The sequence below is a fragment of the Pleurodeles waltl genome, chromosome 8 (assembly GCF_031143425.1).
Source record: "Pleurodeles waltl isolate 20211129_DDA chromosome 8, aPleWal1.hap1.20221129, whole genome shotgun sequence".
NCBI classification, from domain to species: domain Eukaryota; kingdom Metazoa; phylum Chordata; class Amphibia; order Caudata; family Salamandridae; genus Pleurodeles; species Pleurodeles waltl.
In genome coordinates this window covers 346,922,482-346,949,021 of record NC_090447.1, presented here as the reverse complement: position 1 = coordinate 346,949,021, position 26,540 = coordinate 346,922,482, and the positions used below count along the sequence as shown (strand labels likewise).

General features: G+C 43.0%; 1 protein-coding gene across 3 annotated transcripts in view; it reads left to right on the top strand.

Annotated features, from left to right (window-relative positions):
- Positions 1-26,540, top strand: part of DDX3X (DEAD-box helicase 3 X-linked) — a 346,585-nt gene that overhangs the window by 8,289 nt on the left and 311,756 nt on the right. For all 3 annotated transcript variants that reach the window (XM_069204208.1, XM_069204209.1, XM_069204207.1), the window contains exon 2: positions 13,943-14,000. In XM_069204208.1, the coding sequence (XP_069060309.1) occupies positions 13,943-14,000 (58 nt within the window). The remainder of the gene's footprint in view (positions 1-13,942; positions 14,001-26,540) is intronic.

The window sequence follows — 26,540 nt, the reverse complement described above, 5'->3', positions numbered from 1 at the left end:
TTTCCCTCTCCTTTCTACTACCACTACTGAAGCTAGCATTTTGTTAGTTATTACACCACAGCCTTTTGGGTGTCCCCCAACCCCCAAATAGTCAGTGTGTAAGGTGTCAGTTAATATATTCTCATACCTAGGTTGGGTATTAGTAGCAGACTTGACAGTCTTGTGGACAGAAGAAGCAATGTAGAATGGTGGGATGCAAAGGTACAATAAGTCAAAGGATGCCATTTGAGGGCCCTGGGGAGACTTTACCTGGGGGATCCAGTGTGCAGATTCTCTGTGGGGTACAGTCTGAAGTCCCCACCTCTGGAATTTTAATTGGGTGCCCCTATGTTACACCCAGTAGCCTAAATCTGCAAGTAAAGAACTTTTTATAAAAAAAATTCAATGAATTTTGAAAACCTAAATGCATGGCAGGGAGTCATCCCACTACTCAAGATTTCACGAACTGGCAACTCATTATACAACCAAGGCAGACACATTGTACTCTTATTTTAAAAAAGAAGAAAATCGCTAGCACTAACACCTTTACTAAAATCCCCTACAAAAATAAACCAACGCAGCCTCAAACAAATATAACAAGGTGAATTTATGGATTTGGACTCAAAGCAAGCAGGCCTTTCGGTTGCCCTTCTGATCCTTGTCCACCACACATCTTCAAGAACATTCTTTTATCTACTTCTGCTGCCACACCTGTAAGAATCATCAATAACGTGACAGGGATGTGGAATTCCTATCGCCCGACGCCCGGGACATCTTGTTTGGGGTCAAGGGCAACAAGTTTTTATGTGTACTTTGTCCTTGGGACAAGTAGGCCCAACCCTCTGCAGCACAAACCCTTTGGCTGCCTGTTTACAGAGAGTGGAACTCTCTGCAGTTGAGGTAATGTGTTACCAAAAGATAATGCTGTTCCAACTTGTATTTATGGTTCATTATTTGAAAACCTTCATTATTAGGGTGAGTGCTGTAAGTAAATGTTTTAAGGTCACACTTCACTACTGACGTTGGTTCCAGTACTAAAAAAAAAAAGACGTGTATACACATGTTTGAAAAGTTTAGGCTATGAGGCTAAGTATAATGCTCCCAGAATGCTCTCTGATTATATGCAAATGAAATGTCATTTAGTAAAATGTGTTGATGCATGCTAGTATTTCCCAAAAATATTTCTAATGGAAAATCAGTGTAACCATTTTCAACACGATTATGGGAAGCATGAAAATAAACAAACACTGACAAAGCCAACTGATCTCACATATTTTTATAAGTCTTTTAGTTTCATCAATGCGTGTCTTGTTTTGACATGGCTTTTGTAACACTTTATTGTTGTGGGAGCGACCAGGCCCTCAACATTGTAACAAACACTGGCAAAAAAAAAACCAAAAAGTTTTTGAAATCTGAAAGCACAATTTGCCACCAGTGGCATAACAACGGCCCGCAGCCGCCCTCCAGGGGGCCCCTTCAGCACAGCACCTGCCCTGAGTGAGTCTGGAGAGGGGGCTCCTCCATGTTCTTTGCAAAGGGGCACCCTCCAGTTTCGTTACGTCGCTGATTGCCACTGTAGTTCCTGACACTGAACAAAACTACTTTGTGTGCCAATATGCTCCTTGTGGAAGAGCAGAATGCGATCACTCATAGTAAAGCCAGCCGAAAGAGAGAGAAATAGAAGTTTAATAAAAACAAAATGTCTTAGTTAACACCAGACCTAATTAGGGACCAAGACCCACATGTAGGTAGCTTTTTGCATGTCGCAAACAGCGACTTTCGCTGTTTGCGATGTGCAAAAAGCACATTGCGATGCACAAACCCAGTTTTGTGGTTCGGTAACCTGGTTACCGAATCGCAAAACGGGCTTGCGACTCGCAATTTGGAAGGGGTGTTCCCTTCCTAATTGCGACTAGCAGTGCAATGTAGGATTGTTTTGTGACCGCGGGCGCAAACCAATCGCAGTTTGCACCCATTTCAAATGGGTGCTAACACTTTCGCAAAAGGGAAGGAGTCCCAATGGGACCCCTTCCCCATTGTGAATGTCACTGTAAACATTTTTTCGGAGTAGGCAAATGAAACGAAAACGTTTCATTTTTCGTTTTCGTAATGCATCTCGTTTTCCTTTAAGGAAAACGGGCTGCATTACAAAAAAAACAACAACAAAAAACTGCTTTATTGAAAAGCAGTCACAGACATGGTGGTCTGCTGTCTCCAGCAGGCCACTATCCCTTTGAGGGCCGCCATTCACAAGGGGGTCGAAAAATGCGACCCAACCTCATGATTATTCATTAGGTGGGCATTTGCGAAGCCCTTGCGAATCACAGATGGTGTCAGGGACACCATCCTACATTCGGATTTGCAAATCTCAAATTGCGAGTCGCTCTGACTCGCAATTTGTGGGTCGCAAATCTGAACCTACCTACATGTGGCCCCAAATTCTTAAAGTCACAAAAGTGCACCCATGGTATATGTCGTACCCCTATCAAATATTGGTGAACTGTATTTTAGCATGGGTAAATACGCATGTGTAGATTTGCTCATGTGAAAATCTATTGAGCATTTGCAAGTTCATTTTCCCTCCAGCCACTTTCTTCCCAACCCTGGAAGAAGTTCTAATTCTGCCATTGTCAGGAGTAAATGTCCAACCTTTCTTATTATGGGAAAATATTAGAGAGAAGCTGGTGAATATCTTTAAAACATGCAGGTTAGTAGGTTTGCAGACTCAAAGGCATTCCAGCCCTGGAACTATTGCTTACTGCTTCCTCCAGCCCCAGTATGCAGATCTGCAGAAAGGTGGCAAAATAAGGAAATTGCTACAGTAGGGATTGAAACGCAAGTATTCAAGCCCTACTATGGTAGTAGCCCTGGCATAATCAGAGAGGCTATTATCAGAGCTCTTACATAATGAGATTGCTGCCATAATTTGTCGCCACACTACATGGCACCAAAGGGACAAGTAGATCTTTTTACAGGACAAGTAGATTTGAGAAGCAACCTGTCCCCTGGACAAGTAGATATTTTAATAAATTCCACACCCCTGCGTGAACTACAGGAACTTTTCCTGAAGACCTGAAAAAGGCATACATATCACAGTTTTTAAAGAAAAACCTGGACCCCACAGGACACCAATCGCAAATGAACCATTCCTGGGCAAACTGATAGCGCAGCATTCGCCCAGATGTGTCAATTCATTGAAGACAGTTCCATACTTTCAGTCTACCAAACTGAGTTCTGCCCAGGAAGAGGCACTGAATCAGGACTCATAGCAATGGCGTTTCTGCTCTACTTTTCCTGGACCTCTCAGCTGCCTTTGATACTGTTGACCATGTCACCCTAAGTCAAAGACTCCACAAAGCCGGCATAGAAGGGACTGCTCTCGACTGGATTGCATCCAACCTTCAAAACAGAACTAATATTATCTAGTTTCCCCCTTCACGTTCAAACCCTGCCTTACACAAGCAGGGGTCTTCCAAGGATCAATCATTAGTACAATCAAGCTTCATCACTTTGACGACTGCGATGCATCTTTCCCAATGTAGGATTTCCACACCAGGTGCAGGCTACGGTCTCTTGTACTATCCAAACTGGATTATGTCAAGCGCCTCTACCATGGATCATCTGTCTATTATGAAAACACTACAACATTTTCAGAACTCCGCTACTATTAAATGTAAAGCCACAAACCCACATCTCCCCTGTCTTGAGAGCACTACTCTGGCCATTGCCAGAAGATCCACCTTCAAGCTGCTTTGTATCACTCACAAAGCTATACATTGAACAGGACCGCTTTTCATCAGAAACAAAATAAACCAAATAGATTCAACAACGAAAACCTCTGCTCAAGATTTGCACCCGGCCTTAAAAAACACCACCATACAAGAAAGACAATAGGTGGTACATCCTTCGCTGTTCAAGCAGCCAAACTATATTCATTACTCCCAAATATAAGATCCACAAATAACTGTCTTGCCTTAAGAAGACTACTCGAGAGTTGGCTCTTTACCTCATAACCACCATATTCAAAAAGCAAATGGACTTGCATATGCCTGTGGTGTTAAACATTTATCAGATTATGTATATATTCTAGATATGTAGCGTTACCATTTCATAGTAATTATACACATACTCTTTAAGCCTGTTTAACAAATGTATATTAACTCAGTTAAATGTGTATTATTCTATGCTTAACATGTTCATAGGTCATTGCATAGCTCATAGATAAGTTGTTTATTAGATACTAATGAATCCATGCTTTTGTTTATATCACAATTATCAAATTTTTTATTTATCAGCAAGCATTTCGTTACTCAAATTGAGGAAAGATAAATAAATGCCAGAAAAGTACTTCTAAATTAATTTAAAAAATTACAAATCTTGAAAGTCTATTTATACAATACTTTTCTTTTAATACTATATTCCTTGCACACATATTCCCTCACTATGTATTTACTTATCCATTTCTCTACTCCTACTGTAGTCGATTAAAAGTAAATGGATAAAATCTATCCATAAAGTTCAAAGTATAAATAAACTTAAAAAAATACACTATAAATTTACTCTTGTAAGTTTTACTGTCTCCTCATCACCCTATGTCTCTATCGATCTATCCTCCATCACCACTCTCTAATCCCAAACCCATTCTGCTAGTTTCATCTAATAAATAACCCTGCCTAAACTCTTTCCTCTTCTACCGCATCTAGCTCATCCCAAACCTCAGTTTACTACCATGATCTCTCAAACAACCCTACTAAATTCCCCCTCATTTATCTAACCTTTGACTCATCCAAAACCCCTTCTGCTACCACGACTCTTCCCTCCTCCAGCTCTTTTACTCACCCAAGCCTCATCCTATTACTTTTAACTCCCAATTTACACTTCTGGATTCTTCCTTCCTCTATCCCTCCATTACTCGTCAATCCAACTAACAAACTCTCAATTAACTCCTAACTCATAATTCTTATACTAATCCACCACTAATTCCTCCTGGGTTCCGGAGTAGCGCTCTACTTGCCGAAAGTGCTTGGACGCCTTGTCAAGGGTAGTAAGCGCTATATAATTACAATTTTGGTGCTGAATCCCAGCTGGCCAACAATTCTGGTTACTGGGATAGTAATATTCCTCCATATCGAATACTGTGCAAGGGTATAGGAAAATTAAATCTACATTTTCATGGTCATGATGGTGGTATCTGAATAAGAGGGTATGTCTTGTGCTGCCTTCTGTAGCAGGAATCCAGGCCCTTCATTTGCTACAAGCAGCACTCCATTTGCAGGTTGATTTTATATAAAATTTTGTATTTCTTAAAGCTTGGTCCTATATGAGCACTGCACCAAGGGCATTAACATATAGACACTTTATCCCAAATGCAGACAGTTCCCATGTCTGTAAGTAGGCAGCCAGAGGGTTTGTGCTGCAGGGGATTGGGCCTGCTTATCCCAGTGGTAAAATAAACGTGAAAACTTGTTGCCCCTGACCCCAAACAATATGTCCCGGGTGTCAGGAGAGGAATTCCGCATACCTGGTTGTTACTGTTATTATGTCTGAGAGAATGTTCCAGATCTTGGCGGGGGACGTAGTTTTAGCCTTGTATTTCCTTTTTTCTCTTGCAATGCCTGAACTGCTTTCTGGTGTTGGTGTCCAGATTCTGTTAGTTCATTATGCTCGGTTGACCGGGATCTTGGTGTGAAGGACCTTGATGTTGATGACTCCAGGCTTGCGGGGGACATTGAAGACAGTGTGTTTGAATGTCGTCAGCCACTTTGAGGCATGCTGCTGCATAAAAAATGTCTTTAGGGGAGTGAGGGTTCTTTGAAGTTATGCATTGCTTCATGTAGGTTGGAGAGATCTAGGACTTGAAGTGTCTTTCTAAAGTTTTCTCCTGAGAGTTTCTCTTTTCATTTGAGATTTGGAACCATGCTTTTTAGTTAGTGTAAGCGTTCAACCTTGTGTTTCATTTTAGTATACTTCTTATGGCTTAACGCGTTCATTTTTTTTTGGTTGCAGAGTCATTTAACAATTTATTGCTCACTAGTGGTCAATTCTGCCTTTTTCTCACTCCTTCTGTTTCAGAGCAGTGACCAACTACTGTATTATTCCACTTTGGTTTATTTATTTTCTTTATCTGTTGCAGTGACTGCTTTTGTTATTTCTTTGTCTTTTCACTGTGGGTGTTTTTAGGGTGGTAGCTGCGTTTACTTGCAGCATTCCGTTCTCCCATGCTGCAGACCTGTTTTGGCTTTATTCCAGTGCTGTCCTAGTTTACCTCTGGCTCCTGGAACGATTGCTCCACCATTAAACCTTTAATAGAAGGTAGCTCCTAGCCCTTTTTTTTTTTTTTTTTTTTTTTTTTTTTTAAATGTTTTACCACTGCCCAGCCTCCTGATTAATGTTCTTTCAGTACAAACTAGCACGTGTGCATTGTGTTTTTTTTTTTTTTAAATCTTGGAGTAAGCTTATTTTTGAGTGTTTATGTAACTTTGAAATAAGCTAATAAAGCATCTGGCCTAAACATTTAGTTCACTGCTCAGGAAAGCCACAATATGCAGTTTCTGTAGAATGTAGCTAAACTGAGAAGCAATTATGTAAAACTTGCAGAGCCTGGCATCTGCAGTCTCTCCCTCTCCAGGGGCCCCTCCTTGCTAGCCCTCACTGACATCTGCACACAGGGCATTGCTTACCTCTTTTATTGGGGCCATAACTCTTCGGGGGCTGCTCCTGCTATTTTTAACTTCATTAGAGCTTTGTTGAAATGCAGACAAGAAGGCTTTCAAGACTTCATTCTGTTAACATAAAAATAAAATACTTTTCCAGCCTTATTTTCCAATGTCTGGTCAGACGTTTACACATCTTGAGGTAGTGCAGTCCTCTTGTCTCACTTCAAGGGCTGTGATTTCTGATGGAAGTAGCCATGGTTTAGTGACCACCAAAACATGGCGGGAAAAGACAAAATTATGAGGCAGGGTTAACCAAAATTATGTGGCCAGAAAAGTCCTGTTCTGAATTTACAATGTCAGTAGCTCTTACTCAAAATGCGAGACCTAATGCATTGCAAATGCTTGTTTTATGTTCTTGACAGTGCTTTCTTACAATGAGGTTCAAGTTTAGGGTGAATCTGGGTTATTTTACTTGCTGATTTGGAGTGTGATTCCCTTAGGTTGGAAAGCGGCGACTCAATGATTGACATTGTTGGCAAACTGAGGAATTCTGTGTTTTTGGGGTTTAGAATTAATTACTGGAAATCCATGTTTGAGGCACACTGTGAGCAATCTGTATGTTGATGGTTGAGGTGCTTTTGAATGATCTGGGCATCATCAGTATATTGGTGTTTCTTGGTATTGCGGTCCGCAGGAATGGCTCTGTGGTTTCATTATAAGGGTTGAAAATGATGGGGTGCAGGATGGAGCCTGGGGAGACTGCAGGTCACTGGATAGGTTAGTGGGATCTGGCAGTTAATATCAAGTTGCTGTTGGTTTGCAAGGTGGGATATAAACCATTGTAGACTGGTGCCAGTGAAGCCCATGCACATTTTCAGGAGTGAAACAGTGCCGGGCGGCCTGATAAAAGCTGCAGAAAGGCGGATCAGCAGACACGGGGTCTTTCCATTTAGGATCATGGTGATAGACTTGGCTGTTTCAATACTGCAGTATTGTCTGGACCTAGATTGATAGTCTTGAAATACGTTTTTCTTGCTGATCTCCTCCTGTAGCTCACTGTAGCCCCTTTTTTTTTTGTGGGGGTGATGGGAAGGAAGATGGCATGGTTGGCTGTATCTAGTTTTGGCTATCTGTTACTGTTTCCAATAATTTTAGCCCCCAAAGTTTCCAGTGGATAGTTTTAAAACTTGAGAATTATGAAAGCTGCTAAAGACTTAAGTTACAAATATTTTTTGTTGATATCCACACCCAACTGTTTGAACCAAGCTACCAAATAAAGAATATCTACAACACAGGTATTCAATGTCAATCTAGTCAATACCAGAATTCTCAGCAAAAAAATCATAAAATTTACTCAATGACTGGCTCAACTGCAAGTGACATTTCTAGCTTGCTGTAAGGCAACTGGGGTAGTGGGGGGAAAAGGTATGGAAAGCGAGAGTAAAGTGGCAAAGAGCAATGTCCCAGAAGTGACGAAGGTGAAAACATGAAGTGGATAGTATCCCAAGAAAAAATCCTCCCAGCCACCTGTTTCTGCCATTTCTAATACAGGATAAATCAGATGGGTCTAAATATCAACTTAACTCTCGTCTCTGCTACCTCGATCACAGCCTACATTTATTTTCCTTTCCCTTATTTCAGGATTCAGGCTTCCCAACTGTCAGGGCTTCCACTTTGTGTTTGTTTTGCTAATGTTGTATTTACTCCCAGCTCGAAGAAATTGGTGTGGCCCTGATGATCTCATAAAAAATTAGAATGCCCAGTGATCCGAGAGGTTGAAATGCATTGGTGTATTAGGAATGAGGAATGGTTTTGAATGGGCTCTGTGGACGACGATCAAAGAAAGTTGATGCTTTAAAATATTATGGAACTAAAAAAAGAGGTGAATTCACCCTACATTCTGACTTCCTCATGTAGTAATGTGTTTGACTAACCCTTTGGAGCTATCACAGGAATTAATATTGGTGGTTAGCTATAGTCTGATTACATTTAGGGAAAGGAATCTTAAGGGTGAATTGTAGATATTAAGACAGTTACTACTGATCTACAATTTACCAACTTGAACATTGAATTAAAGTGAAAAATTGATACTTAGAAAAAGGATTGTCATTTGTACCCACAGGAGGATGGATTAAGTAGGTCTGTTTAGAAATTATAGTTTTTCCATAAATTGAGATTGAAGTGTATGTTTACAGAGGAAGATATATCTTTTGAGAGCTGCTCGGGATTAAGGAAATCCTCACATCCCCAACCCCCTCGTGTCAAAAGGGGGTTGGTAAGTTTCAAAAAAGTAGTTCTGCATAAACTATACCAGTTGGAAACATGCATAAAACAAAATCTTACTCTGGAAGAAACAATGGCTTTAGAGAGACTCCAGAAAGATGAAGTGATTATTAAACCAGCTGACAAAAGGCAGAGCAGTCGTTGTGATGGTTCGTTTGGACTATGTGGAGGAAATGCTCTCCGATTCTTTTTGAATCTCAGTATAGAAAAATCAAAGGTGACCCTTCACCAGAGAAGAGATTACAATTCTGGTTGATAAAGGTGTCTCTGGAGGATGGCTGACTGACAAAATATATTTGATAAATAATCCACGTACTCCAGTACTGTATATTCTGCCCAAGATCACAGGGACCTTTTAAATCCACCATGCAGTCCTATAGTTTCTGGAATAAATTCTATTTTGGAACCTTTAGCTAGATATGTGGATTTTATTTTTATAGCCAATGTTGAATGGAATTTCCAGCTGTTTAAAGGACACCAAAGACATGATCTAAAGTTGAATTAAGTAACTTTTGATTCATTTGAGTATCTATTTGTGACACAATTGACGTTATGAGCCTGTACACAAATATTCCCCAGGATGCAGGCCTGGAAGCAATGGAATATTATCTTGAAACAAGGCAATGACCACTTGAGGTACCAACATGGTATATATTGGAAGTCACAACATTTTGCTTAAATTTCTTCAACTTCAATAAATGTTTTACTTCCAAATCTAGGGGACAGCAATGTGTTGTCCCTTTGCTCCGGAGATGGCGATGGTGTTTATGGCATGATATGAAGAAAGGTAGGTCTATGGAGCGCAATCCATTTAAGGACACAATTGCCACTTGAAGATTAATTGACATCTTGAAATGGAAAGGAGATGTAGAGACACTTAGGTTGGTAGAATGGTTAAACCATTGTACACCAGTCATTAAGTTCACTTCTGAATGGCGAGATACTATATGTTCTTGATTTAACTACAAAACATGTTGAAAATGGAATATTCACTAATCTATATATATGAAAGATACTGCTAGGAACACCTTTGTCCACTTCCCAAGTCACCATCAGCAGAATCTTAGAGATAATTTAACCTGCAGCCAATTCTTAAGAATTCGGTGAAATTGTTTAAAAAAAAAAAAAAAAAAACATGGCTTTTTGAATTACATTTTGAGACCACAACAAAGGGGATATCCATATAAACTACTTAAGAGCAATGAAAAAAGAGCCTAGTACATCTCATGAGAATGTTTACTGGAACCCAGAGAAAAGCAAGTTTTCAACCAACTGGTATGTGTGACCACCTATAGGATGCGTAGGTGGATGACTGACCATATTGTAATCCTAGTGGAGCCAGATGGATATCATGGGTGTCCTCCTCTTTAAGTTTTTGAACATGGATCATAAACACATTTGTTGCCTTTTTAATTTATTTTTTAAAGAAATCATTGATAATCTGATAATAATTTGGTTTATGTACTATGAACTATAGCCATTAAGTTCAGAGAGGAGGGTATACGTCCCTGTGACCCGGGCGTAATAAAAAGAATATAGACTACATTAATTCACCATGGAAAAACTGGGAGCATGACTGCCTAAGGGGGAGTAAGAAGCTGACAAAATATGTTCTGTCCTCACGACATGAGGTCTACAGAACTGAATATTATCACTCCCGCTTGGGAGCATTTAAAATACCTTACTCCACCAACATGCCTCATTCAAAAACAGGAAGCTTGACAGCCTGCCTACAAGGGAGGAAGTCGCTGACAAACTACATTGCCCATCACCATGCGTCTCAAACTGGAAGGTTGCTTTCCCATGAGTCACAATGGGGGCACTGAGTGAGTTGTAAAGCACATTCATACACATCTCATCTCTCTAGGAATATTATCTACACTATTTGATGTCCCACTAATTATTATTATTAATATAAATGTATGTCCCCTTAATTCAATAAGAGACGGCTAAATACTGGATATGAGCTTGCAATACTAACATTTAATCATTGTTGGTTTAATGCATTTATTTGTGATTCTGTGGGATGTTTTGAAATTGTAGAGTCCAAACCCTGAAGAAATTGGTGTGGCCCTGATTGTGACCTCATAAAAATTAGAATCCCTAGTTCTGAGGGGTTGAAACGTGTTGATGTATTAGGAATGAGTAATGGTTTTGAATGGCCCCTGTGGACAACGATCAAAGAAATTTGGCGGTGTTATAAAGTTTTATGGTACTGAAAAGAAGGGGCTGATTTACAGCTCCTATTGCCTTCCTCATATAGTAATGGGGATTTGATAAACTCTTTGGAGCTATCCTAGGAATTAACATTGGGCTTAGCTACTGTCTGTGATTAAATCAGGAAAAGGACTCTTAAAGAAGGTTGAATTGTAGATATTTCAATAGAAGGCCATGTGTACATGTATGTTATGTATTTCTGTTTAAGATGGGAAATGAGGCGATGTTGCAAAAATCTGTTTACAGACAGGATTGATGTATTTTTGTGTATTTAAGTGATTAATCAATAGCCAGTGGGTTTCCCTTCTTGTTTTGATGTACCATCTTTAGATCGTGCGCCATATCCCCTGCTGCCACTGCCTCCATGCTAGCATGCAGTCCTCATCAGAGGTTTAAGATTCAGAAACATTACGAATGTAAAATTATTTTATTCTGGTCTCCAATCTGTTTCGCAGTCCTCTAGAAGTACATCTTGGTGGCTTTCTATGATTAAAAACGACCTTCATCTGCCCCTAACCACCCAATAAGCTGAAATATCAGCCAATTTAGATATTTGTGTTGTGCTCCACTGGGTGGTGTCCTTTATTTGAGCTTGGGATGTCCATCTTGCTCCCCACGTTCCTGAATACTGTTGTTGGGTAAGAGGATTCTAAGCAATTTCATCTGTGGAGTCACCTGTCTGAACTTGTCTTCTGGTCTTCCTGTTTGCTTCTCAGGCGTCTGAATGTTGCAGGCCCCCTGGTTGAATGGCATCCTACCTTGATTGCCTGAGGTGTATAAAGTACTGCTTCCATTACTTTACAGAGTACAGTAGGAGAGCAAGCACCTTGGACCAGTGATAAAATCACTTATGAGTTGCTTCAGTCCCTCCAGTCTTAGAAGCGTGCTTGAGTTGCCTCGCTGCTGTGACCTGTGAGATTTGGGTCTGCCCAAATGAACTGTACTTTCTGGGTGCCTTGTGCGCCCCAACTCCCTTTTCTGTGGAAGACCTGGATATACAGCTGAGATGACTTTCTTTATGAAGGTGGTTTGAAGGACTGAGCCTGCCCAGACAAAGCAAGGGTGGCATAGCCTGGTCACTCAATTGACAGCAAAAAGTATCAGAAGGATCCTGAGTTGAGCTTTCATTGTATTCAGACATCAAAGGGTGAGAGTTCATCCCTGTATATAATCCCTCTGTCCCCCCCAAACAATTCGAGATAGTTGGGCCACATAAGCCAGGCTTGTGTTCCAGCAGTGACTGGTGAGGTTACTATGATTCTGGAACTATATGAACCACATTCTTAATGGTTCAGGAAATACAAATACAGTTTGTATTTATTGTTACTACGATCACTTAAAAATCAGGTTGTTTGGAATAGTGGCTCCTTTGTATAACATCAGTATCCCGAGTAGGAATGGAAATTCTGTGGTCTTTAGACTCGCTCTTGGGAGTACTTGCTTGCTAATCCATTAGGTCATTGAAAAAGCAGAACTAACATTTGACATGTATTGGGAATTGAACTCCCAACTATTACATTACATACTGATTACAGTACTCCACTCGGAAGACAAAGTGCCAGTGACTTTCTGGAGTGTGCTCCTAGTTGAGGTGGCTTTTATTTTATTTCAATTTAATCTGTTTGAATGGCAGCACTTTTAATTTTTCAGAGATCCTACTCGCCTTCATCCTTTGTCTGCTTTTTAGACCGTTTTGAGAGTGCTCAACTTCTGCAAAAAAAAAAAAAAAACTATAAACCTGTGTTTAGTAAGTTCTCCTGTTTGGTCGAACTGCACTCTGCGGGATAACATTGGCTATAGGGCTAATGTTTGCCAAAAATATAGCTCTGAGAAACTGTATTACCATCTCGGCTCTGGGACACTCTAATTGAAATGCCAGGTACTCCTTTTAGCACTTCAGTACCCCTGTGTAGCTATGTTGGGCATACAAGACTTATTCCCGGAGCTTGAAATGGGTTTGGAACTCAATGTAGTTCAGTGGGAAAGGTGTTAATATGAATGTACAGGTGGGACTTGAATAGTTAAGCAAGCAACCTAGCGCCTTTTATGGGTGGTGGGAATGGGAAGTGCACAGGCCCACCCTTAAACCTGCAAGGCACTGAGTGGGTGGCGCAACTTTTCTAATAGCTTATTATCCAAAATTACCCAATATTTACAGATTAATAAAGTGTATATAAGTAAGGTGACAATGTACAATTGAGAATTTTATAACTTATTGTAAGTGTCAAGGAAATTTAAATTGGAGACTAGAAATTAAATTGGTATCCTTAAATTGATTTGTTCGAGCAGTGTAGGTGCATCAAACAGAATATTTTATGTACGATCTGTGACTTCATTTGAATTTAGAAAAGCTCCAATCTTCCATTCAACTGTTTATATATTTTTGCAAATTAAATAAAATATTATTTGTGTATTTAATGAAATGCTTGTGGTCCCCCCCGATGTGTGTATTGTTTTGTGGTTCAAATCATCAGTGTTTAAGCCTGGGCCCCCAGGTTCCAGTAATGACTCGGTGTGAGGTCCCCGGGTTCCAAAAATAAAGTGGCATTCCACAGAAGTCAAATGTTTGGGAACGACGGATTTACCTTATATTGCTTAAGATGTTTTGGTTCTTGTAGTATTTTTTTTTTTTTTTTTTTTTTTTTTCTTTTTTCTTTGTGCTACGAAATTGGGTTGGGTCCTACAAACCTTTGAGGAGAACTCCATGCACGTTCTTTAGTTTTGAGGCACAAATGTGACTTATTGTTCATGGTTTTTATTTTGTAGTTCTGAAGTAGTTGATCTGACCTCAAGCCTTTGTCTTCTAGTTTGCTGGCCTAGACTTGAACTCGGCTGATGGTCAGACTGGTGGCGGAACAACTAGCAGTAAGTACTATTATTTAAACGTGTTTATGTGAAGGGGGTGCATCTGTTGCAAGCTTAATGAACAAAGCTGCTTTAACGGGATTAAGGGCATAAGGAACCCACTGGAGGTTTGTGGCACACAATACGTGTATAGATGCATATATTCAGATTTGCAACAGGAAACGTACAGGGAACTCCACACCTATGATGGACACCCAATGTCTTGAGACTCTACCCAGTCAATAAATAATGCTTTGGATTCAGTATCTTTTATATAATCGCCAGCTCTAGTTAACTCCTGCTTACCAGTCTCTCTTATAGGCTTGTCGCCTAATTTATCATCCTTGACTTGTCTAATACGACCTCTGCCATTCCATATTGTCCCTCACCCACAACTTGGTGTAAGGGGATTGCCTGCCCAACCAGCCAATTGGTATCCATCTTTTTGCTAAAATTAGAGCTATTGTAATTTTTTTTTTCTTTCTAGGGTGGAGTGCAAAGCTCTGTCCCTGGTGTAATCTCTCTATGGGCTTTTAACCACGCTTCATTTCATTAGTGAAGGACATGCATACATTATGCTTTTTCTGGTGTTTAACCCTCCTTGAGCGCACTGGCCAACTACTGAAAACATATGAGGCTCCATGTTTTCCGTATGGTTTCTGGACTACTTTTTCTCTTTATTTCACAGGCAGCGCAATCTCGCTGGGCAGTTGTTGAGTGCTTTGCTTGATATCGACCTGTTTACATGGCTATTTGTAATCTTGCAGATGCGTTTCACTGCAAGCGAACTTCTGTTTCCTTTTGTGTCTCCGTCATGCTTTATGGTAGCCGTGGGCTCGCTTATGCGAAACTGTTCTACTTATCAGTTTGTGGCAAGAAAAGTCCTGTTAGGAGTTGAAAACGTGACTCGCTCTAACTCGAGCAAACACGAGACCCGTTGCATTGCAAATGCTTGTTTTGTTTATGGTGTCTGATTCCCAGTGAGCATGATTGCAGAGAAAGGGGCACCCGCATCCCTACAAGTTCGTTCTGTAACATCAACTTGGAACTCGTCACCTTAAGGTGTTGGAAAACGTACCCAACCAAATACTGTATTCTGAATTGGAGGCCACAAACAGGATTCCTTGGAGACTGCCTACAGTCCTCTATGCAGCTTGATGGGAGTTACATCTGAGTGTGACTAGGAATTAGAGGAAAAGGAATCTTACCAGGAGTAGACATTATAGCCACAGACAGGCCTTCATAGTAGACAATCTACTCTTGTACCTCCTTACATTGGAGAGCCATATATTTTACAGGTATCTGTGTCATTTTTATCCACAACATACTTTTCAGAGGATACTGCATCGTACAGGCCAACCTATGCCTTTCCCCAACCTTGACATCTGCTTTACCTACTGATTCCTCCCCCGCCTTTACAAAGTCACCTCCTCCACCTCTAAAGGACCCATCTCCCAGTGTCATGAGGAAAAAGACTATTATACTGAATGAGGTTGACCGCTTCCCCAGCCAGATTTGGCCCCAGCCTGCCTTTGTGGTCGTCCAAAAAAGACTGTTGTAACTGCAACTGCCCAGTGCAGACCACGGAACCCTATTACACCATTGTCTGTGCCTTCAGACAGACTGATGACTTAAAACTTTTTTGGGCTGCAGAATACTTTTTTGTGTGTGTGTGTGTGTGTGTGTATGGGTATGGGTGTGTGTGTGGGTGTGGGTGTGGGTGGGTATGGGTGGGTATGGGTGTGTGTATGTATATGTATATGGGTGTGGGCGTGTGTGTATGGGTGTGTATGTATATGGGGGTGGCTGTGGGGGTGGGTGTATGTATATGGGTGTGGGTGTGTGTGTATGTATATGTATATGGGTGTGGGTGTGTGTGTATGTATATGGGTGGGTGTGGGTGTGTGTATGTATGTGGGTGTGGGTGTGTATGTATATGGGGTGGGTGTGGGTGTGTGTATGTATGTATGTATGTGGGTGTGTGTGTGTATGTATATGGGTGTGGATGGGTATGGGTGTGGGTGGGTGTGTGTGTATGTATATGTATATGGGTGTGGGTGGGTGTGGGTGTGTGTGGGTGTGTGTATGTATATGTATATGGGTGTGGGTGTGTGTGTATGTATATGGGTATGGGTGTGTGTATGTGTGTGTATGTATATGGGTGTGTGTGTGTGTGTATGTGTGTGTATGTATATGGGTGTGGGTGTGTATGTGTGTGTATGTATATGGGTGTGTGTGTGTGTGTGTATGTATATGGGTGTGGGTGTGGGTGTATGTGTATGTGTGTGTATATGGGTGTGTGTGTGTGTATGTGTGTATGTATATGGGTGTGGGTGTGTGTGTGTATGTGTGTGTGTATGTATATGGGTTTGATGGCATGTGTAGCTGCAGATACACATGCTGTGCATTATCCTGCCATCTAGTGTTGGGCTCGGAGTGTTACAAGTTTTTCTTCGAAGAAGTCTTTTCAAGTCACGAGACCGAGGGACTCCTCCCTTTCGGCTCCATTGCGCATGGGCGTAGACTCCATCTTAGATTGTTTTCTTTCCGCCATCGGGTTCGGACGTGTTCCTCTTCGCTCCGTTTTTCGAATCGGGAAAGTTAGCTAATTATCGGAAAATTCGACGGTATTGTTCGCGCTCGGTACCGGTTTAGTGTTGGCACATCGACACCGAAAAAAGAAGTGCTCCAGCGGCCCTTCGTGGCTTCCACTCTTCAGCGGGCCTGGTCGGCCCGACCGCATCCATCTTCAAACCCCATGTACTGACCCCCTTCCGTTTCTGCCCCAATTGCCATGCAAAGTATCCTTATACAGACCAACACTTGGTCTGTAATCTGTTTATATCTCCGGAACACAGGGAGGATACTTGCGAGGCCTGACGGGCATTTCGATCGAAGAAAACACTACGCGATCGAAGGGCAATAAGACTCCAGATGGTGTCAACACCGGCCGAGCACATCGACTTAGAGGAGAGATTCTCCATTCGAGATTCGGACGAGTCCGAAAGTGAGCAGCCGAAGACGCAGCAACAAACTGAGTAAACCAGCCCCGGCAAAAACTCACTCAAAAATAAAGGCCAAGGGGATGCCACCGCCAACAGGCCATGGCTTAACCCGAAAACACGGTGACCAAACATCGGCACTGAAAAAGGCCTCTCAGCAGCTGAAGATATCCGACTCTGGTCGAGATATCGGCTCCGAACCATCTCAGCACCGAGGGTTCAACACCCTTAAAGTCAGGAAGGTTTCCTCAGAGCCGAAAGACTGTACAGAAACCTTTGGTGCTGAAACATGCAGCCTTGGAGCCGAAAACAGGCTCTTATATAGAAGAGCAAGGCCTTTCAAGTCAAATGCAAGGGCACAGATTTGAACAAGAACTGGGCATGGGAGAGCCAGATCATACCCAGAGGAGGCTGCACATACAGAAGGACACGGGGAAAATCCAAACTTCCTCCAATAAAAACCAAGCGAAAGCTAGCATTCCAGGAGATGAAAATGCAGCCAAGGGCAAAAGTGGCAAAGGAAAAAAATAAACACCAAGGTTCTCGCCACAGCATTCACCATTGCATTCGCTACACCTGTCCCCGGTAGCGACACCCCCAATGCAGTCGCCGATGCACACTGGGATGACACAAGATGCATGGGTCTTATACGGTGCACTGGTTTCAGACAATAGTCCTAATGGCTACCAGGCAAGGCTGTCACCACCAGAAGACAGCACTGCATATATGCAGGTGACTTCAAGGGCAGCTACATTCCATAATGTAGCAATGGATGCAGAGCCCATAGAAGATGACTTTTTGTTTAACATCTTGGCATCCACTCACAGCTCATACCAAAGTTTGCCAATCCTACCAGGCATGTTAAAACATGCCAAACAGGTGTTCCAGGACCCAGTAAAAGGCAGAGCCATCACGCCTAGGGTGGAGAAGAAATATAAACCTCCCCCAACGGACCCTGTGTTTATAACACAGCAATTAACTCCTGATTCGGTGGTACTGGGAGCAGACCGAAAGAGGGCAAACTCCCAATCCTCAGGAGACACACCACCCCCTGACAAGGAAAGTCGGAAATTCGATGCAGCAGGCAAGAGGGTGGCCGCACAGGCAGCCAATCAATGGCGGATTGCCAATTCTCAGGCTCTACTGGCTCAATACGACAGGGCACATTGGGATGAGATGCAACATATCATTCAGCACTTACCCAAGGAGTACCAAAAACTTGCCCAACAGGTTGTTGAGGAAGGACAAACTATTTCAAGCAACCAAAATAAGGTCGGCCATGGACTCGGCAGGCACAGCAGCAAGGACAGTGAACACTGCAGTAACCATTCGTAGGCACGCATGGTTACGGAGCTTGGGTTTTAAACCAGAAATCCAGCAGGCTGTTATGAATATGCCGTTCAACCAAGAACAATTGTTTGGGCCAGAGGTGGATAAGGCAATAGAAACTCAAAAAGGACACAGCCAAAGCCATGGGTGCGCTCTACTCTCCACAGAGCAGAGGCACTTTTAGAAAGCCGCACTTAAGAGGGGGGTTTCGTTCCCAAACCACAGAGCTTTCCACCTCACAAGTCAGACCCACATATCCGTGCCAGTATCAGAGAGGAGGTTTTCGAGGAACATATAGGGGTGGACAAGTCTCAAAGACCAGAGGGAAATTCCAGAGCCCAAAAACCCCGCAGACCAAACAGTGACTTCAATGTCGCAAACCCCCACCACTCAAGCACCGCGTACTACCACAACTGGGAAAACATAACTACAGACGCATGGGTCCTAGCCATTATCCAACATGGTTATTGCATAGAATTCCTACAATTACCACCAGATGTGCCTCCAAAAGCACACAATATGTCCAAACAACACTTAGACCTGTTACAACTAGAAGTCCAAGCATTGTTACAAAAACAAGCAATAGAGCTAGTACCCAATCATCAAAAAGGAACAGGTGTCTACTCCCTGTATTTCCTAATTCCAAAGAACAAAACGCTGAGACCCATATTAGACCTCAAAACACTGAATCTTTACATCAAATCAGATCACTTTCACATGGTAACACTTCAAGACGTGATTCCCTTGCTCAAAAAACAGGACTACATGTCAACATTAGATCTCAAGGATGCATATTTCCACATACCCATAAATCTTTCCCACCGGAAATACTTAAGGTTTGTAATCCAAGGCGTGCATTACCAATTCAAAGTGTTAACATGCGGGATAACAGCCCCAAGGGTATTCACAAAATGCCTTGCCGTAGTAGCCGCTCACTACAGGAGACAGCACATGCACGTATTCCCTTACTTGGACGATTGGTTAATAAAAACCAGCACTCAACAGTGTCTTCTACATACACAATAAGTCATAGAAACCCTACACAAACTAGGGTTCTCTCTAAACTACCAAAAATCACATCTACAACCGTGCCAAATACAACAATACTTGGGAGCAACACTCGACACATAAAGCGATTGTCACTCCAAGTCCACAAAGAGTACAAGCCTTCCAAAATATAATATTAAACATGTACCCAAAGCAGCACTACCAAGTGAGGTTTGTAATGAAACCATTGTCCCAAACGCAAGTCTACACATGCAGCCCTTACAACAGTGCCTAGCAACACAATGGACACAAGCACAGGGTCCTCTTCAAGATCTAGTGTTGATAGACTGCCAGAGAGCCTTCTCGCTTCAATGGTGGAATCCTATAAATTTAAACCAATGGCGGCCATTCCAAGACCCAGTGCCTCAATACGTGATTGTAAAGAAATGGCTCCCTGTTGCAGTTACTTACCCCTCCCCACACACACTTTTTGCCTGATACTGATGCTGACTTGACTGAGAAGTGTGCTGGGACCCTGCTAACCAGGCCCCAGCACCAGCGTTCTTTCACCTAAAATGTACCATTGTCTCCACAATTGGCACAACCCTGGCATCCAGGTAAGTCCCTTGTAACTGGTACCCCTGGTACCAAGGGCCCTGATGCCAGGGAAGGTCTCTAAGGGCTGCAGCATGTCTTATGCCACCCTAGGGACCCCTCACTCAGCACAGACACACTGCTTGCCAGGATGTGTGTGCTGGTGGGGATAAAAAGACTAAGTCGACATGGCACTCCCCTCAGGGTGCCATACCAACCTCACACTGCCTGTGGCATAGGTAAGTCACCCCTCTAGCAGGCCTTGCAGCCCTAAGGCAGGGTGCACTATACCACAGGTGAGGGCATATGTGCATGAGCACTATGCCCCTACACTGTCTAAGCAAAACCTTAGACATTGTAAGTGCAGGGTAGCCATAAGAGTATATGGTCTGGGAGTCTGTCAAAAACAAACTCCACAGCTCCATAATGGCTACACTGAATACTGGGAAGTTTGGTATCAAACTTCTCAGAATAATAAACCCACACTGATGCCAGTGTTGGATTTATTAAAAAAATGCACACAGAGGGCATCTTAGAGATGCCCCCTGTATTTTAACCAATTGTTCAGTGCAGGACTGACTGGTCTGTGCCAGCCTGCTGCTGAGACGAGTTTCTGACCCCATGCGGTGAGAACCTTTGTGCTCTCTGAGGACAGAAACAAAGCCTGCTCTGGGTGGAGGTGCTTCACACCTCCCCCTGCAGGAACTGTAGCACCTAGCAGTGAGCTTCAAAGGCTCAAGCTTCGTGTTACAATGCCCCAGGGCACTCCAGCTAGTGGAGATGCCCACCCCCTGGACACAGCCCTCACTTTTGGCGGCAAGTCCAGGAGGAGATAATGAGAAAAACAAGGAGGAGTCACTGGCCAGTCAGGACAGCCCCTAAGGTGTCCTGAGCTGAGGTGACTCTGACTCTTAGAAATCCTCCATCTTGCAGATGGAGGATTCCCCCAATAGGATTAGGGATGTGCCCCCCCTCCCCTCAGGGAGGAGGCACAAAGAGGGTGTACCCACCCTCAGGGCTAGTAGCTATTGGCTACTAACCCCCAGACCTAAACACGCCCTTAAATTTAGTATTTAAGGGCTCCCCAGAACCAAGGAACTCCGATTCCTGCAACCTAAGAAGAAGAGGACTGCTGAGCTGAAAAACCCTGCAGAGAAGACGGAGACACCAACTGCCTTGGCCCCAGCTCTACCGGCCTGTCTCCCCCCCCCTTCGGAAGAAAACTGCTCCAGCGACTCTTTCCCCAGGGCCAGTGACCTCTGAATCCTCAGAGGACTGCCGTGCTCTAAAAGGACCAAGAAACTCCAGAGAACAGCGGCCCTGTTCACCCAAGACTGCAACTTTGTTTCCAAAGGAGCAACTTAAAGGCAACAGCGTTTCCCGCCAGAAGCGTGAGACTTGCGACCCCGACTCGACTGGTGGAGAAACAACACTTCAGGGAGGACCCTCCGGCGACTCAGACTGTGAGTAACCAAAGTTGTCCCCCCTGAACCCCCACAGCGACGCCTGCAGAGGGAATCCCGAGGCTCCCCCTGACCGCGACTGCCTGACTCTCAGATCCCGACGCCTGGAAAAGACCCTGCACCCGCAGCCCCCAGGACTTGAAGGATCGGAACTCCAGTGCCGGAGTGACCCCCAGGAGGCCCTCTCCCTTGCCCAGGTGGTGGCTACCCCGAGGAGCCCCCCCCCCCTTGCCTGCATGCATCGCTGAAGAGACCCCTTGGTCTCCCATTGATTTCAATTACAAACCCGACGTGTGTTTGCACACTGCACCGGCCGCCCCCGTGCTGCTGAGGGTGTACTTTCTGTGCTAACTTGTCGTTTCTCTCCCCCCCCCCCCCCCCCCCCATGCCCTACAAAACCCCCCTGGTCTGCCCTCCGAAGACACGGGTACTTACCGGCTGGCAGACTGGAACCGGGGCACCCCCTTCTCCATTGAAGCCTATGTGTTTTGGGCACCACTTTGAACTCTGCACCTGACCGGCCCTGAGCTGCTGGTGTGGTAACTTTGGGGTTGCTCTGAACCCCCAACGGTGGGCTACCTTGGACCCAAACTTGAACCCCGTAGGTGGTTTACTTACCTACAAAAACTAACAAATACTTATCTCCCCCAGGAACTGTTGAAAATTGCACTAAGTGTCTAGTTTTAAAATAGCTATATGTGTTTTATTTGAAAAGTATATATGCTATTGTGATTATTCAAAGTTCCTAAAGTACTTACCTGCAATACCTTTCATGCAAAGTATTACATGTAGAATTTGAACCTGTGGTTCCTAAAATAAACTAAGAAAAGAGTTTTCTATACAAAAACCTATTGGCCTGGAATTGTCTGTGTGTTCGTCATTTATTGCTTGTGTATGTACAACAAATGCTTAACACTACTCCTTTGATAAGCCTACTGCTCGACCACACTACCACAAAATAGAGCATTAGTATTATCTTTTTGTCACTATTTTACCTCTAAGGGGAACCCTTGGACTCTGTGCATACTATTCCTTACTTTGAAATAGTGCATACAGAGCCAACTTTCTACAGTGATCACAACAAATGCTTCCATGATGGGGTGGGGAGCACACCTCAACCAGCACAGTATACAGGGACAACTGGATGTTCAGCAAAAACAACTGCATATAAATCATTTAGAACTGTTAGCAGGGTTTCTAGCATTGAAAGCATTTCAACCACTAATAGTCCACAAACACATTCTTGTCAAAACAGACAGCATGACAACAATGTATTACCTAAACAAACAAGGAGGGACACACATCACAACTCTTAGCACAAAAGATTTGGCATTGGGCGATTCACAATCACATTTGCCTAATAGTACAATACATCCCAGGGATTCAAAACCGGTTGGCTGACAATCTGTCGAGCTCACCAACAAACACACGAATGGAAAATTCATCGCCAGATACTGCAAACTTACTTTCTATGCTGGGGAACACCAGAAATAGACCTATTTGCAACAAAAGAAAACGCAAAATGCTAAGACTTCGCGTCCGGGTACCCACACCCTCAGTCCAAGGGCAATGCATTATGGATGAGTTGGTCAGGGATATTTGCTTACGATTTTCCCCCTCTCCCACTTCTTCCTTATCTGGTAAACAAATTGAGTCAAAACAGACTCAAACTAATAGCACCAACCTGGGCTCGCCAACCGTGGTACACAACACTACTGGACCTGTCAGTAGTACCTCATATCAAACAGACCAGATCTGTTAACTTAACACAAACAGATCAGACACCCGAATCCAGCATCGCACAATCTGGCTCCTGAAGTCTTAGAATTTGGACATTTAGACCTTACACAAGAATGTGTGGCGGTCATTAAACAAGCTAGAAAACCTACTACAAGACATTGTTACGCAAACAAATGGAAAAGATTTGTTTTATTACTGCCATAATAATCAAATTCAACCACTACATGCTTCCGCAAAAAACATTGTAATCTACTTATTACACTTATAAAAATCTAGACTAGCATTTTCTTCCATTAAAATAAATCTCACAGCAATATCTGCCTATCTGCAGATTACACATTCAACATCACTCTTTAGAATCCCAGTCATAAAAGCATTTATGGAGGGTTTAGAAAGGATCATACCCCCGAACACCACCAGTTCCCTCGTGGAACCTCAATATTGTATTAACACGACTCATGGGTCCACCATTTGAATCCATGCACTCTTGTCAGATGCAATACTTAACCTGGAAAGTAGCCTTCCTAATAGCTATCACATCTCTTAGAAAAGTAAGTGAAATACAAGCATTTACTATACAAGAACCCTTTATACAAATACATAAAGTGGTTCTCCGTACAAGAGCCTTACATACGTTAGACATTAAAAGAGCACTAATGTATTATATTGATAGAACAAAACAGTTTCGCAAAACAATTGTTTGTAGCCTTCCAAAAACCTCATGCAGGAAATCCAATATCCAAACAAGGCATTGCCAGATGGATAGTGAAATGTATTCAGACCTGCTATATTAAAGCAAAAAGAGATCTACCTATTATGCCAAAGTCGCACTCCACTAGGAAGAAAGGTGCCACAATGGCCTTTCGAGGAAATATACCTATGACAGAAATCTGTAAGGCAGCTGCATGGTCTACACCTCATACATTCACAAAACATTACTGTGTAGATGTGTTAACACAACAAGCCACAGTAGGACAGGCTGTATTACAAACATTTCAGACAACTTCAACTCCTACAGGCTAAGCCACCGCTTTTGGGGAGATAACTACTTACTAGTCTATGCACAGCATGTGTATCTGCAGCTACACATGCCATCGAATGGAAAATGTCACTTACCCAGTGTACATCTCTTCGTGGCATGAGACGCTGCAGATTCACATGCGCCCTCCCGCCTCCCCGGGAGCCTGTAGCCGTTATAAGTTGATGAAACTTTTACATTTGTAAATTTGTAAATATATACTATTTTTATACACATTATGTACATACATACTTACTCCATTGCATGGGCACCTTTACTATATACACAACTCCTACCTCACCCTCTGCGGGGGAAAAACATCTAAGATGGAGTCGATGCCCATGCGCAATGGAGCCGAAAAGGAGGAGTCCCTCGGTCTCGTGACTCAAATACTTCTTCGCAGAAAAACAACTTGTAACACTCCGAGCCCAACACTAGATGGCAGGATAATGCACAGCATGTGAATCTGCAGCGTCTCATGACACGAACAGATGTACACTGGGGTAAGTGACATTCTCCACACACATACGCTGTGGTCATTGTGTCAACAGTGTGCATCAGTCTAGAATTTTATAAGTGACCACCCAAGCTCTCCCCTTAGTGCCCAGTGACGCAGCTAGGAAGGATTACCTGGATCCAGAAGTTTCTCATCTGGAGTTATCAGTAGGGCCTCCTTTGGACAATAGAAGAATCATGTCAGCAAGACAGTCGCAGGGCCAACCCCAACAGGGGGGATCTTATCTCTACAATTTCACTGACCTTGCTGCACAAAGTACTCCCCAGGCTGTTGGTCACATGCATCTCTATGCCTAGGCAATCTAGAGAAACATCTACATTAACCAGGTTTCTCAGTTTTGCCTTAATAGTTGGTGTTTCTGGTGATACTTCCTGGGTGTGCATGCCAAAGCTGTGCTCTTTCTCCCTTTGTAGTTTCTATTATTAATTTCTTAGCAGAACTCTTACTTTAAGGGCTGAAGAGTAGGTGATAAGGTGTCCCCTGCATAAATACCTCACTCCTGCTATTCCTCCTTGCTCCCATACACTGCTCGTTCTCCCTTGACTGTTTCTTATTGAATTAAGGCTCACATCATTCAGTGATTCTTTTGTGGCTACCTGGTCACAGCAATGACCACCAGAGGGTGTTCTTCTCTTGCCTCAGAGGCTGTGCCTCCGTTCAGTTTTCAGGCTGGCTCCTGCTTTCCTCTCTGGTCTGATTGGCGTGTCAGCATAGGGCCCAAGGTGAAAGAAATTGGTGTGGGTTGATCAATCTTCTTAACTAGCAACCCATTTGTTTGAGAATTATAAACGTCAGCCTTGCCAGTTTCACCTACAGCCACAAATAACTAAAGGAATTCCTGCCCCTGGATCTGATATTCAATTCCCAGGCAAACCTCATTTCAAACTTACTGTACTGTTACAGTACTGTTTGCTTCGTGCCTCTTTTATTCACCAGCGCCACCGTCTTGCAAGCATTATGAAAGGCCTAAACACTGTGGGAATACCCCCAGGCCCCACCTGTCACCACTGCATCTCACCTGCAGTAACTGGTGGTACTCTGGCTTTCTCAATATCGAGGTCCATGAGAAGATGGAGTCAAACTAATTGTGGGCCAGCCACACATGTTGCCTCCATGACGAATTAAACGCTGTCTGGTTCTACGCTCTTATTTCTTCTTCCTTAATTTTCTGCCTTTCTCTCTTGCTTTGGATCAAAGCCTGGCTGCGAATATTAAGAACCAATCCATGAAAATGAGTGCAGGTGCTATTTGAAACGAGCGGCTGCCAGAGCAAATTTAGTAGATTGCAGGTAAGAGAAGAGTAAAGCAAGCATACCAGGAAGTGTCTAATAAGTCCCAGTCCCTGAAAAGGAGTGTGCTTTGGCTCCTCCCAGAGGATCATTCCTTTCTCATTTCATGCTATTGCTTGTTTGATGTATCATATTGTCATCTATGGAATACATGCGATAAAATACAGGAGTGACTATTTGACTTCTCAAAAGTATACTGAATAATCAAACACTCCATTCTTTCTCACACATGCTTTTTATACAGAAAACAATCATTTTTTTTTTCACTGCAGCTGGGTTTAAGTACTTAATCAGGAATCGTTTGCGATGTACACATGTTTACATACACACACACACACATGCATATGGGCCCACAGACCATCTGCTTAAAGTGCTAACACTGACAAAGCTAAGAGGTCCGGCATCGTTGCGTTGGCTTCAGTTTACATGTATCAGCACATTAAACCATACCGTTGGTATTTGACAGTGTATCTTTATTGTTATGCTTAATTTTCTAAAAGGGGTGTGAAGGAGAATGGGGTTTTGTTTAGTCTGCTGGATCATTCAGCCTTGTATTAGAAATGTTTGTTTTGCCTACGTCGAAGGCGGTCATGATGCATATCGGTTATCTTCCCTCCCATTT